A 15,073-nucleotide genomic window follows, 5' to 3' on the forward strand; every position below is an offset into this window, starting at 1 on the left:
CCTCTACCTCTTCCCCTCCCTCAGTCCCTCTATCTCTGCCTCTTTCCTCACCATACTTCTGCTCTCCCTCCCTCTGTCTCTCTGTCTGTCTGTCTCTCTCTCTCTCATTTCTTTTCATTTTCTCCACATCTCAAATTTTCTCCCTCCCCCCTTCTTCTCTACCTTTCCTCTGACATTTATTCTTTTTGGTGTTTTCTAAGATTTCTGATACTATGGCTCATTGCCTCACAATACTTTTGAACAATTCTTAGACCTCATTGTTTCAAAAGATCTCGTTTTAAAATCATCTAGCATTTTCATTACAAAATGAAATTTGCATTACAGTTTCATAGCTATTGGATCTTCTGTGTTTTCAAAGAACCATCTACTTTTCTTTGCACCTTAGTATTTAAGCCGCCTCCTGAGGAGTCCTTTCTTGTAGATTCTCTCCAGCTGTGTGGCATCTAATATGCCCACAAAAGGCATTCTTTGTCTTGTGGTCTCTAGAGGTTTATCTTTATATTGGAATGTTTACTAATTGTTTTACATTATCTCATTTCCTTTCATATGACCCAACTACCTCAGCCTCCTCCTCATCCCCAGTATATTCAGCACCTTCAGCATCCCCAGTGTACTCAGCACCCACAGCATCTCCAGCATCCCCAGCATCCCCAGCATCTTCAACATCCTCAGCATAGTAATCATCAGTCCTTTAAATCTCTAGTAGGTAACTCTCACTTCTCTGCACTGGGTTTTGTTCTGATGCTTCTTCGAGACGATATCTTCAAACTGTGTTTAATTTTGGCTTTTAGTACAACTTTTAAGTTTCTATAAATAGCAAGATATGACGTGACAGACAAAAACAAAATGGCGACCCCCTAAACTGTGATAAATAGGCCTTGGGTACTATGATTGCGAGACAAATGGGGATGGATGTTTGCTAAATGTACTTGTAATATCAGAACTTTGGAAAATTACTGTTAAAACGTAGTTTAGAATCTTGGGAAATCTTTTGATCATTTTGATTATATTTTCATCTTTTGATTATACTCAACAGCAAAATTTCCTTCCTTTGCAATGATCTAGTGATGACCCAGTGAGACACATCTCAAACTATTGACAGCTGTAGCGTTCCACTTAAAGGTTGACAGTCTATGCCTTAGCAACGAGATTTGTGGATTCCTAAAGCTGTGTTCCCTATAGCACTCATGCACACTGCGATCTCATGAGTCACTCCTTCACCCACTCCTGGCACACACAGTCTTTCAGGAACCTGCTATGTCTTGTCTCTGGTTGAGAACTTAGTCTTTGCCTGTAGATAGCTTCCTTCCTTCCTTCCTGGCCATATTGAGACTAGACTGTCATTTAAATGGAGACACAAAGGAACTCTCCCTCTGTCTTCAATATGTTGCTTAGTGACCACAAGCTTGACTCTTAAAAAGCAAACACTGAATGGCAACCTATAAGTCAACTTTCTGAATATCACAAAATATTGGGGCATTGAGTAGAAGAGGTCAAATAGATCCTTTGTGGATTGGAAACCCAGGAAATTTAATTATTTTGAATGTGGCTTGTGTGATATTTCACCCTGAGCTGTTCTATTGTCTTGGTATCAGTCTGTGACAAAAGCCAGCGATTTGTGGGGAGTCCTGTTATCACAGTTAATCAGCTCTTCCTGTACTCTGGAAACAAAGACTTTCCTGCTTGGTTTACTGATGATTTGGGCAGAGTCCTGTTATCACAGTTAATCAACAATTCTTGTGCCCAGGAAACAAAGACTTCCCTGCTTGGTTGACTGAGGAGTAGATAGCATCCAAGACAATCCCCACCGTTGTCTGCTAAGCCCTTGTAATTCTTTGTGGCCAACCACTTAGATAAGAGTCAGTCTCACTGTGAATCTTGTCTGTCATTATAGAGTTTCTGTGTGGCTTCTCTACTGACAGATTTATAACATTGTCCCCAGTTTTATTTCTATCCCACACTTCTTTTCATTTTCTTTCTATGTAGGACTGTTTCTCCATCCAGTACCTGGCTTTTAAACACATTCCCTTCTAAGATGCTCAAAAAAGCACTCCTTTTTCATGCTATTATGATTCATTGTATCTACTACCCAGCCTGCTCAGAAGATATTGTCATTGTGCTTCCGGGGCAGGTTGTGTTCTAATTATCTCTCCTACTTGCTAAGGGCTACAGGCATGTAATTTAATGCTTCTGAATCTCAGGTACAGTTAACTATGGGGATACTAAGAGTACATATTTCCTGGGTTTTACATAAAGGTAGAAGAAAACAATATCAAAAACACTATATACAAATTGCCTATCCCAGTGCCCAGTACCTGTTGCTTTGCTTGCTATTGTGGTTGTTACAGTTGCTATAGTTAACTAGTCCTAATGAATAGATGGCAGAGTCTAAAAATTCTGGGATCCTGTGGAAAACGTTTATTCTTGGTAATTCTTGGAAGTATGAGGTTCAATAAATATGTTCGGTGTCAATGAGTGAAGGGTGGAAAGTGAATTAGATAATGAACTAAATTCTAATTCTAGATGTTTTACTTAAAAAGATGAGATATAGCCCACTTGTCAATACAAGCTCTACCATTTCATACCACTCATTCGGCTATGTAGTATGAAAGATTGCTCAGGTCTGTGAAACTGAAAGCATTCTTCATAATGTCTATATTGTAACTGCATGCAGAGAAGTTAGGATCATCTAAACATCTACCCTTAAAAAATTGCCATTGGCATTTTAATGAAATGTTATTTTACAGCTTTAAAGCTCATAGTAATATAATTAGTAATATGTGTAATCTTTATTACCAGTCTTAATCTTTTTTATATGACTGAAAAATTATTTTATGGTAGTACAATTAAAATAATGCTAAAAATGTCAGCATAACAGAATCAGACTAAAGTAACTACTACAATATTGTACCCCAAACCAGCTAATTTAAATGCAAAATACTTTCTACAGGCTATTTATTTGAGCTAATACATGGTAAGGGATTTAAGGAGTAGTTTGTGTAATGAAATAAAAAGAAAAATAAGCACTGTACAGCAATCTTAGCTATTGTTTAACATGAGGGAAAATTAAATAGGTTTATATATAGGCCACTTGAGGAAAATGTATTAAAAGCCCCACCACAGAATAGTAAATATAAAGGCAACTGGCAGGCAATACTCCATTTAATAAATTTTCATAAATACTCTATTTTCAGGTTTTTAAAGGGAAGCTTGAGGTGCTTAAAGCTGTCCTTTTTTTTTTTTTTTTACAAAATATGGGATAATATTAACTATGACAGCCAAATTGAGAATGCTCAGAATTCCTTTGTTAAATTCCTTCTTTGCCATGTTCACACCTATATACAATGTGTTCTTATTACTTTCCCTACCCCTTCCTTCCCCCCTGTTCCTCTAGGCCCCTCTCTTCCCTACACATCATGTTCCATTTTTATGGATTTTTGTTTTGCTTTGGGACACAGTGAGTGTAACCAGGGCCATCTGTGTGAGTGGGAATGCCCAGAATTTTAATGGTACAGTTTGTAAAAGGGATTTCAATACACGGTTGTTTAGTTGGCACACAAAAATGTGACATTTTTCACAGTGTTTTTTTTTTAACACCTGTTGATTCATAATGATGCATACTAATTTGTTCTCATTATTTGGCATAACATAGAAAAAAATTAAAATATTTCTAAAGCAAAACTCTGCTCAAAATAGAAGCCCTGGAAAATACAGAAAAGTAGAAAAAAATACCCAGGATTTTATCACTATTAAATTATCATGCTACAGTGTATCTAACTTTGCTAACTTTTTTTCTTTCCTTTTTTTTAATTTATTTTTTCTCAAATTGTAATTCATTCACACAGGGGTTATAAACACAGAAAGGCAGGATGTGGGGAAGGGAATGACACTGGAGTGTGGGTGTTCAGGGGGAATACAGATATCTTCAGAACCGGGTACCGGCTGGGTGAAAGTTCAGGGGACAAGTCACTATGACTCTGCCTGTGACTCGCTTGTCCTTATCTAAGTTGGTATTGTCTGCCAAGGCTACCTATTTACAAGGTCTATGACTACTCAGGCTTGTAAATTTCCACAAACGCTGCCTGTTTACATTAGCTTATAGCCATCTGTTTCAATGTTTTTCCACTGAGACCCAAGACTTGGTATTAGTATATATGTATGACAGGCCTATTGCTGATTTTAGGCCTGTGGCTGATTTTAGGCCTTCAGTGTGTAAGCAGAGCTGCCCCTGACATCTCCTCCCTTCTCTAAGTATAGAAGAGCCGTGGCAATTCTAAACTTGCGAAGGCAGGGATAGGGGCCTGACCTCCAGTATTTGAAGGGGACCTTGTAATGGCTCCAGTCCCCCTGTCATTGTCCAGTGAGGCATGAGGGCCATACCCATCCTGATGTCTTTTCCCTGGAGAGGGGATACTTTTTACATCAAACCCTATGCAGTCAGTCAGGCTTGTCCCTCAGGGAACCCAGATAGATATTTTTATCTTTTATTTATATTCCCTTGCAGTGCTTAGCCTCTCAGCCTAAGCAAGATATCAGATCACCTGCCAGAGGGGGTTCTGGGTGGCCCCTCTCTGCTTGGTCTAGGGGCAGAAGTCCCCCCTTTTAGGTTGGGTGGACATGGGTCTTGGAAACACCCTGTATAAAGTAACAACCTCATTTTGAGTCTCGTGGTCCACCATAGCTAACTTATGATAATGTATCTGAGTAGCTTTTGCTACCAAATTATTTATCTGTTGTATCACAGAGTTAGTCCGCCTATTTCAGGGCCAGGGACCGTCAGAAAAAAGCAAAAAGAACCCAAATAATGGTCTCAAGATGAGAGGAAATAGGGTTGACAACCTTGCGGAGGCTGAAAACCAATTCTTATACCAGCATTCATCTGTCTCTTTCTCTCTCTGATTTTTCCTAGGGCCTCACTACCTATTTCATGCTCTCTTTAACCCTCCTTGTCTTGTCTATGTAAAGGCAACCTTCTTTAAGGGCTATACACAGTCAAGAGCTGTACACAACCCTTTCTATTGTAATAGAGTAAATCAAGTCCAATAAGGATCTTTGCAATTTTAGGAGGTCTCTTCAGACAGCGAAACGAGGGATTTCTTCAGATTAATGATGTCAATCTCTAGCTGTTTGATGTTCTTGTCAGTGGCCCTTCAAAGGTCTGAGTAGTATAAGTTCGGAGGCCAGCATCTGGATTAGAACTTCTAACAGCAGACATCACGGGTGATTCATTTTTACTTGGAAAGGAAAAAGAAGGGAATTTTCAGGGAGATTTCTCTTCCCTGGATGTAAATTGTTATTCATCTTATTAATGGTTGGGCCTGGCTTTGTGGGAGTATCTATTTTTTTCATTAATCTTTTTGGTAGCCGGTTAGCTGTGCCTTCTGTGATATCAGACAGGCATATCAGTCCTCGGCCCCATAAGGGAACTGGGTCTGGGCCATTCCCTTTAAGGGTAAGAGGGTCCTTCCCCATATCTGTGGCAAAGTTTTGTTGGTCTCGGTGGTGCCAGAGGCAGTCAGCAGCAGATTTGCCATGAGCTTTCAGCTTTAGAGATATAAAAGTGAACAAGGCATGATGGAGAGTATTTCAGGGGGACTCCTTCTGAGGGGGTACCGTTCCTCCTCTTTTTTTTTAAAGTCAATTTTTCAGACTAACTTTGCTTCATTATGAAAACTTTTTACATTTTCTTAATAAAAAACTTTATTGTACTTAAGAATCCAATATGTAATATGATATTATATGATATGATATTATATAAATACCACTTATAATGTTGAATATACTTTATTTACTTGTGACATTTTAAGGCTTCTTTGTTAGAGACTCATATAGTATCAATGTTCTTATATTTATCCCTAATTGTTATAGATAATTCACTTTTAAAGCCTGGCTAACATTACATTTTTTTTCATCAAACTTTAATTCATTTCTTAAAATCATCAAATTATTAAAATCCTATCACCTTAGGACAGAAGCATCAATGTAATCTTAAAGAATCTGGATTATATTATGCTTTGTGTTCTGATTCCTTTGCTGGAAAAAACTAGTTTAATACCTGAAATTCTACGTTTCATTTATTTGTTTTTGTATCTGTAGGTCCAGGCACACTTAGAAACCTCTACGAGGCCTCAGCTACCAAAGGCCCAGACACAGCAAGTAACTCCTTTCATGACCCTTGACCATCGGGTGTTCAACCAGACTCTCAAGAGAGCACAGCCTCCAGCAGCAAGCTGCATGCCTCTGGCAGAGCATGAACCCATGAGCCCAGAGAGTGATGCTGGCTGTGCAGGAAACCCATTCAAAAATCTACTGGCTCTTGGGAAAGAAGACGGTGCTTCAGAATGGCATGTATGTTCAATGGCTGATTATAAAGTCTGTCATTAGTACTAGGAGTTGAAGTTAAGAATTTTGCAGTAAATACTTCAGACAAAAGTGTGACAAAAGAAATGTGTTTTTAATTAATTAATTGATCTGTAATTATTAATCACATGTATATTAGTTATGCTTAATAAATTATAAATTCTCATTTTATTCATTTTAATACTCAACTAGTTATCAGTGAGACACTAACAATCCTATGTATTTAGAAGACTTAATTCTAGTGTAACGGTTTAGGCTTTCTGATTAACTTGAGTTGAATTTATCAATATCTTAAATAGGCCATAGAGTGAAACTGGCAAAATTTACATAAAGAACACAAGTTTTATTCTCTAAAAAATGCTCATTACAATACAATGAATTATCCAATTACATTAAATATGTAATGGAATAATAATTCAATTTTTTACACTTGATTTTGTTTTTTTTAATTTAAATAAATTCTTTCCTTCCACATACTAAATAACTGGCATGAAGTTATGCTGTGGCTCCCAGTTAAGCAAGAATGGCTCACTTCATGGAATGTGATTTCCTTTTAAATGAATCTTCAAAAATATTAAAAAATAATGACACAAAGTAGGAAATAACTAAAACTTGGGAAAACTTTAGTATTGTCTTAAAGAAAATTTATGCTGATGACGGAGCTTTCTTCTCTCTCTTTTCCCTTGTTTTCCTTGACTGGTTTAATGGAGCTCTGTTTTCTAACACCTGAATTATCTCCCTGCTGTCTAAACTGCTGGTAAGTAACTCTGGTCCTCAGGTTGATTATTTTCTAATATTAAATTTGCAGTCTCAGAGCACAAAGGCAGAGGACTCAGACTCAGGCTCCATTATTCAAATACATTTTTCTTCCTATGGAATTACAATCCCCCTCCACTCCTCCACTCCTTCTGCCAGCTCCCCCACCCACCAGGGTCCCTGAGCTCAGTCTGATGGTTGGCTACTAGCATCTGCATCTTCATTGGTCTGGTGCGGGCAGAACCTCCCAAGGAACAGCCACACCCGTTTCCTGTCAGCAAGCACCTCTTGGCAACAGCAATAGTGTCTGGGGTTTGGTGTCTGCAAACAGGATGGATCCCCAGGTGGGGCTGTCCCTGGATGGGGTGGGATGCTCCTTCCTTCATTCTCTGCTCCCTTTTCCCCCCCTGTCTTTCCTTTGGACAGGAACAATTCTGGGTTAAAAACTTTGAGATGTGTGGGTGGCCCTATCCCTTGACTGGGAGCCATGTCTGTCTACTGGAGGTGGTCCCTACAGGATCTATTTCCCCTTCACTGAGCATTTTGGCTAAAGTCATCCCCATTGGATTCTAGGTGCCTCTAACTTCTCTGACATCTGGGATCCTCTGGTGGCTACACCCCAGTTCTTCATCCTCCACTGTTACATATTTTTATTCGATTTCCTGACCCTCTGTACCTCTTTCCTGTCTCCTCCAGTATCTGATCCTGCTCCCCTTTTCCCTCCTCCTTTTCTCTCCCTCCCAGGTTCCCACTCACTCCACCTCCTGGGATCATCCTGTTCTCACTCTATGCAGGCCTCTTCAGTCCATCTACACCCTGGTCTTCCTCCTAAGCTCCATGTGGTCTGTGGGTTGTATCATGCACATTGTAAGCTTTTGAGCTAATATTCACATATCAGTGATTACAATGACTTCATGAAATTCTTAGGTAAATGAACTAGGAAATATCATTTTGAGCGAGGTAACCCAGGCACAAAAGAACACACATGGTATGTAACAGGAGCCTTTTACACTAACTCTTGTTTTTAGCCTAGACTTTTCATTTAGCACTTCTGTACTGCTTGGTGCTTTACCATACACAGCTTTCTAGAGTTCAGGTCTTTCTTGGGAATATCCTAGTAGAGTCTCAACACTTGATTCAAGTTGACCAACCACCTTGCTTAGAAGAGTAATGGGATCGGAGGGCAGTTTAATCTATTTGGAGGTGTTTACTACTTGTTATTTGTTTAAATGCCAGCTACCATTTATTTCAACTTAGCATTCACACTTTCAGTGTATATATATATATTAAGGTTTCCCTAAAGGCTGTACAATGGAAAGAAGAGAACTGGAGCTTAAGTAGTTTCTAGTTTTATTTCTGTTGCTGTGATGAAATACCCCAATAAAAGGAGCAAAATGGATGTCTTAGCCCACAATTCAAGGTTACAATTCACTACTGTGGGGATGGTCAGATGGCTGGAACTCAAAATAGCTAATAATAACATATCCAAAGTCAAGAGGAGAGACAGAAAGTGCATACATGCTAGTGATCAGCTCATCTTTGCCCCTTTTGTATAGTCAGGGTCCAGCCAGTGAAATGCTACCCACATTTAGGGTGGGTCTTACCATTGCAACTAATGCAATTAAAACCCTTGCAGGCATGTCTGTAGTCTAGTTTCATCTAGGTAGTCCCTCATATAGAGGCGATTACTATGTCAATTCAACTCCCAAAACTATACAAGTGTACAGGAAAAAGAGGAATAGAAAGAGGGAAAGAGAAGCACACAAGTCTTTCTAAAAAGTTTAAGTCTTTAAAAAAAAAAACCTTCCTCAGCTACTGGTTATTTCTTAAGCAATCTTTGCAGGGAAAAGGAAGCTTTTGGTGAGAAAGTAATGAAAATGCAAATAGAGATTAGATTGAGGTTAGACCTGTGGATCTAGAGTTCAGAAACTCAAACCTGTCTCTGCCACACACTTGCTAGGTAATCTGGGACAAGATGGGTGATTGTGATTTCTTTTTCATTTGATTATCTCCTCTGTGTGATGAATATAAGTATTGGATTCACACAGCCCACTTATGGGCTGCTGTGAAGGACAAACGATTGGGCTATGCCTAGCACTAGAGACAATGCCTAGCACATCTTCCACACTATGCAAGAGTGTGGTACTGTTGCTGGTTAAGGTGTTTGTGTATGTGTTGTTCATTTTGTCACTAGTTATAGAAATGAAGAGAATGAATGGTATGTTTTTATATAATCTAAATTCATGTGCACTAGTCAGCTAAAATTTAACCACTGATCTCTGGACATCTACAAACATTCTAAAAATAGAAGGATGATATAGAAGTCTCCTGTCAACATGTTAAGGCTGTGGACTTTGGTTTGAAGCACTTCATGAGAAGCACTCTGTTGATATTCAAGCTGATTTCAAAGAGTGTGCCCAGGGGCCCCTGTGTAGTCACCAGGGGCCCAGGGAAGGTTATGGAGGGCAGGCAGCCCATCAGAGCCTCACATTGAGCTCTCAGATACTGTGGACCTTGGTATACACAGCTGAGTGTTTAAAAACGTAAATATGTAGAGTAACCTTTTAGTCTTCACTAAAGTTCTTTGTGATTTCAAACTAAAGCACCACTTGAATTGTTATTTACAGCACTCCGAATGTACTGTATTCTATTAGATGGAGATTGTTGAGGGTATAATCAGTATGGAATTAAAGATTTTAGGAGGAAAAAGCAGAACACTAAAAAAAACAGTATTTCCAGACTCTAAAGGGTCAAAAAGAACAAAATTAATAAGTCAGTTTGGCATATAAAACAAAGCAATTTCGGTTGACTAGAAAGTGGTGCTTTCTTCTGTACTTTTGAAATAGAAGATAATAAACGAATATTGCAAAAATACTTTATACAAGCAAAAGATCATATAATGTTGAGAAAGATTATAGAATTCCCACTGTTCTCTCTTTGTGTATATCTGTACATGCATGATTTTGCATGCATCTCTCTCTGTATGTATGTATGTATGTATGTATGTATGTACTTATGCATGTGTTTTTATCTATCTATATATCAATCTATCATTTCATACTCATATTCAAGCAACTTATTCCATATCTAATCTGCTGTAACGTGACTTAGGAACAATTTAAGTTTGACATTTCCTATTTGAAGTCTTGCTTATAATCGAATACCTTCATGAGGTGCTGATTCAGTTTTGACTCTTTTGGTATGATTAATAGATTGAGATTCATAGACTTTACTCCCTTGTTGAAGACAGAAAAATTACTATGATAAAATGTGAATTATTTCTGAGCCAATGCTCAGAGGTGAACAAAAAGGAGAGAGGCCTCATCATATTAATGTAGAAAGACTTCTGTGTTGAAGTCAGTATTAATTCCTGGAATCATAGTCCCAAGAACGGATGTTATCTTATCTTTTATTTGATTGCTTTACTCATCGTCCAATTACTAGTCTCAGAAATGTTATCTGTAAAGTTTGTACATACTCTTTCTACATATCCTGAAGGATTGTCTGGTTTGTTTGTGAGTTCAGATCCTTTAGAAATCACAAGAGGGAATGTAGAATGTTTTCAGTAAGCTGCTACTTTAAAGATTTGGTTTGGCGTATGTGAGTGACCACGTTTTGTAGGCTGAGGTCAACAATTTATCAGTGAATCATTTAGTTAAAGAATGGTAAGATAAATGCATAAAACTGAAGGCCTGAGAAATAGTCTGTGCAAATATCCGTCTCTTCTTTACTAATTCAGAACAGACTTTCTATCAAAAGAACGATCTCATCTTCCTTTTCTCTAGCATACAAGACTTCAGACATTACAATTGACTATCACACGGAGAAGGTCAGATGAGATTTAACATTGGGCAGGTGGCCCCCTCTCTTTATAATAAAGTTTCTAATTAATTTAATGTACTTTTGTTGGCTTTTCAGGGAAGGAATTCAAGAGTTGTCATTTCAGCCTAGCAATGAATACTGAGTGTCTACACTGAGAAATGACAGTGACCTGCCCACTTCTATGTGCTCTGGGTAGATAGTCTCCTTTAGAAGGAGTTGGTTCCTATGTAACGTCTGTGTAAACTGGAATGCAAGGCCTCAGAGCAGAAGCAGACAATGCTCAGCCTAGTCAGCCATGCTTCATTAACCTTGAACTCTTATGTTTCCCACTTCTTAAGCATCCATGTTACTTTTATCCTTCCTATTTTAAACATCCCTCACAAGCTCATATGCGACCTCTTACTCTTGTCAATTTTTCCATAATTCTAGTATTTGATTTTAAACATTTATTATCACATCCCACTTTTGAAGTGTTTTTCCTCTATCTTTCTTAATTTACTTTTGTTTCAGCTCATTGAGATGACATATCAATTGGACCAGTGCTACTGTTTTCAATGGCCATTGTTTCCCATTCACAATATTTTAAAAATCTCCTTTAACCTGTCTACAGAATCCAAAATATAACCCATTTCTTTGACAAACATCATTAAGTTTTTCTCTATCCTTTTATCATTCTTTTTTTTCCTATCCTGGGTGAATTTCAGTACTGGATAAACCCATTTACTTTGCTACATCCTTACTGAGCAGATAAATGAGGAGTACCCCCTACACTGTGCATACTGATTATGTTAAATACATCAGCAAATTTCACAGGAGAGTTTACAACAGAGGGACAAACCTACAACCATTTCTTTGTAAGGTTCCCACTAATAGAGACTATGTAATATCTTCTCTCCTTAAACTTTCAACTTCACCATCGTTTATCCACTTTTTAAAAATGCCCTATATGGCTTTGGAGAGAAAATATGTGCAGTCCAATTAGAATTTGCTGAAAAGCCTTATCAGTTCTCTTAAACCTCCACATTTGTTTCATTTTCTACACCCTACTAGAATAGAAAAGTTTCTGCTTCATTCTTAAATTCCCAAGAGGTTTTCCATCTGTGAACTTTGCCTGGTATCATCAGTATATGCTGAAATATAGGACTGTTCATATTAGTGTCACAGTAAACCAAATAGCTCTCTTTGAATACATATGCTTTCTGGCCACTATGTTATTTCAGCACACACATGTATGCATGCGTGTGCACACACACACATATACACACACACACACACACACACACACACACATACAAACACACACCAAAACTCACTAACTCCATTTCCTTCTTTTCAACATCATCTGATGACCCAGTTCTCTCCTCTCCAATCAAGCTATTCTCTTCATGATTTTAAAAGGGCTCTTAACACCAATCAATTTAAAAAGTTTTCCTGAGATTATAATTCCCCATGTCCTTACCTCCCTCAACCTCTCAAAATGAAAAAAATAACATATCAACTTAATATCTGGTATCAAAGTCTATATTCTCATTTAACTTGGCTTTCAAGTCACGTTTGACATGGTTAACCACATCCCGAGGCTCTTTCTGATAAGCTTCTTAGATTGTCTGATTTTTCATCCATTTTTCTGTCTTTCTTTTCTTAGATATGGTGAAATGCTGTTTCTCGGCCCAGTCTTTGCTTATTTCTTCTCTTGTATTTTTATACACTTTATCAATGATATTATGTCACATCAAGTTAAATCTTTCTTCTCCATGTTCAACTTACCAATCCTGCTGCTTGCTTATCTGTTGTGTTACCATAGATGTCTCAAACTTGCAATGGCTAAACATACTTTATATTCCCACGTCTATGTTTGTTGATCTGGAAAAACAACATAACAAGAACTCCAAGAATCCCTTTGTTCTTGTCTGTCTCTGCTTTACTATCTCCTACCTCTATATTCTGTCACAAATAAAGATGTGTATAATTTAGTGCTTGTCAACATTTCCTCTCCTCAGATGACACTCAGTTGAGTCGGTCATTATTAGCAACTAGCACAGTACTTTGCACAACATGGATGTCATCAAATAAATACTGAATAAGTATATAATAAATACTAAATAAGAACTATAAACTTAGGTACAATTGTAATTGGGTCCGAATATAATTTTTATTTATGAATAATTTTTATTGGATATTTTCTTTATCTACATTTCAAATGTTATCCCCTTTCCTGGCTTTGCCCTAAAAACCCCTCCCCCTGCTTCTACAAGGGTATTCCCCCAACCACCCCCTCTCTCCCTCCTTCCTGCTGCAAATTCCCCTACACTGGAGCATTGAGACTTCACAGGATCAAGGGCCTCTCCTCCCATTGATGCCTGACAAGGCCATCCTCTGCTACATATGCAGCTGGAGCCATGGGTCCCTCCATGGTCAACTCCTTGTTTGGTGGTTTAGTCCCTTGAGCTCTGGGGGGGGGGCGTATGGCTGGTTGATATTATTGTTCTTCCTATGGGGTTGTAAACCCCTTCAGCCCCTTCAGTCCTTTCTCTAACTCTTCCATTGGGGACCCTGTGCTCAGTCCAATGGTTGGCTGCAAACATCTGCCTCTGTATTTGTCAGGCTCTGGCAGAGCATCTTGGGAGACAGCTACATTAGGCATGCACTTCTTGGCATCCACAATAGTGTCTGGGTTTGGTATCTGTATATGGGATGGATCCCCAGGTCAGGCAGTCTTTGGATGGCCTTTCCTTCAGGCTCTGAAGTCATACATTGTCTCCATATTTGCTCCCATGAGTATTTTGTTCCCCTATGAGTACTTTTAATGGATAAATGGTGGCAGTATCAAGGTTGGGGCAACAATAAACCGTAGACACTTTGCATTGTCTACACATTGTGATAATGATTTATAGTACATTTTTTTCATGAGGAGATGAGTGATTTTCAGGGGAAAAAAGCTTGTATGATAGAGACTGGCTATATTTTTATACAGCAGAAAGATTATGAGAGAAGTTTAGTAATGTCAAACTCATTCTTTTAATGAATAGAAGATATGGAGCTTGGTTCCACCCCTGTAAGAAAACCCATGCAATAATTGTTTCATCACTGTGTATCAGCCAATCTAAGAAGGTAGCTAAATCATAGAAATGTGAGAGGACCTGAGAGACAGCTGTCTCTCTGCTACACAGAAGCTGGATGACTAGTTAACCTTGAAGTTTAGATATCATGCTGTAGTTTCTCCCAATTGGCCTTAGTTCATTCTTTTTCTTTAGAGATATTTTTTGTGGGTAGCAACTCATTTATGTTAACGTGCATAGGTATTTTTTAGTAACGTATCTGTAAATTCTGGTGGCATTTGGCGATCTATGTAAACTGTTATAGTTCAAGACCATTCCAGAGACAAGGGCTGAGTAAATATTAACAAGCCCCTGTGCTTGCTTGGGACTTAAAAGGATTGCATGACATCAATGAGCAAGCTTTTGTCAGTCACAATCTAGGCCAGATTAGTCTTAAAGTCCAAGGAAGAAGCAAAGTTCACCTTAGTGCAGAAGTTTCTGTATGCCTCTCCTGGTTATTGTTTGCAAGCTTAAGGGAAAGAAATGATGAAGGAGAAAGAGAAAACCATCGCTATTGTGAAGGTTATAGACCCTTCCAAGCTGAAACTGGTAAGAACGCTGTCATATTCTTTTTACCATTTGGAGATAAAACAAGATTAAACGCCGAATTTAAAAGTTTTCGAGCTACAGTGATTAAAATAAGGTATTTAGGCCTTAACATTAAAATGTGTAAACTATAACTGCGTGTTTTGAAGAGCTTCTTTACTTTTGATCACTCTGGGCTATGCTAAGAAATTTTATGTATTTATTTAGTTAAAAAAGTCTGCTAAAACTAATGCCTTATTGTGACTTTCATATAAAAAGTGAGGGTCCAGTGGGTTGTTTATTTTCTATTCCTACTAACAAACGTTTTGTGAACTTAGTGCTAAAAGAATAATGAAGATACAGTATATGTGATGCGAAACTGTGCGAATATCCAGTTGTGTCTTTTGCTTTTTGTGTTAAAGCTTGCTTGCCGAGGGAGCTCTAGCTCCAGCCTCACTCATTATTTTTATTCATGTATAATGGAACAAAAATAATAGCAACAAAATAACACA

At 38.2% G+C, this 15,073-nt stretch overlaps 1 protein-coding gene across 3 annotated transcripts in view; it reads left to right on the plus strand.

Annotated features, from left to right (window-relative positions):
• Positions 1-15,073, plus strand: part of Tfec (transcription factor EC) — a 66,625-nt gene that overhangs the window by 26,952 nt on the left and 24,600 nt on the right. For 2 of the 3 annotated variants that reach the window (XM_028778436.1, XM_028778437.1), the window contains exon 2: positions 6,097-6,348. In XM_028778436.1, the coding sequence (XP_028634269.1) occupies positions 6,169-6,348 (180 nt within the window). In that variant the 5' untranslated portion in view covers positions 6,097-6,168. Of the gene's footprint in view, positions 1-6,096; positions 6,349-15,073 lie in introns of those variants that run through there. The other variant, XM_028778438.1, reaches the window with a different exon arrangement.

Source organism: Grammomys surdaster, unplaced genomic scaffold, assembly GCF_004785775.1.
Source record: "Grammomys surdaster isolate TR1022 unplaced genomic scaffold, NIH_TR_1.0 335, whole genome shotgun sequence".
In the NCBI taxonomy this organism is placed as follows: Eukaryota; Metazoa; Chordata; class Mammalia; order Rodentia; family Muridae; genus Grammomys; species Grammomys surdaster.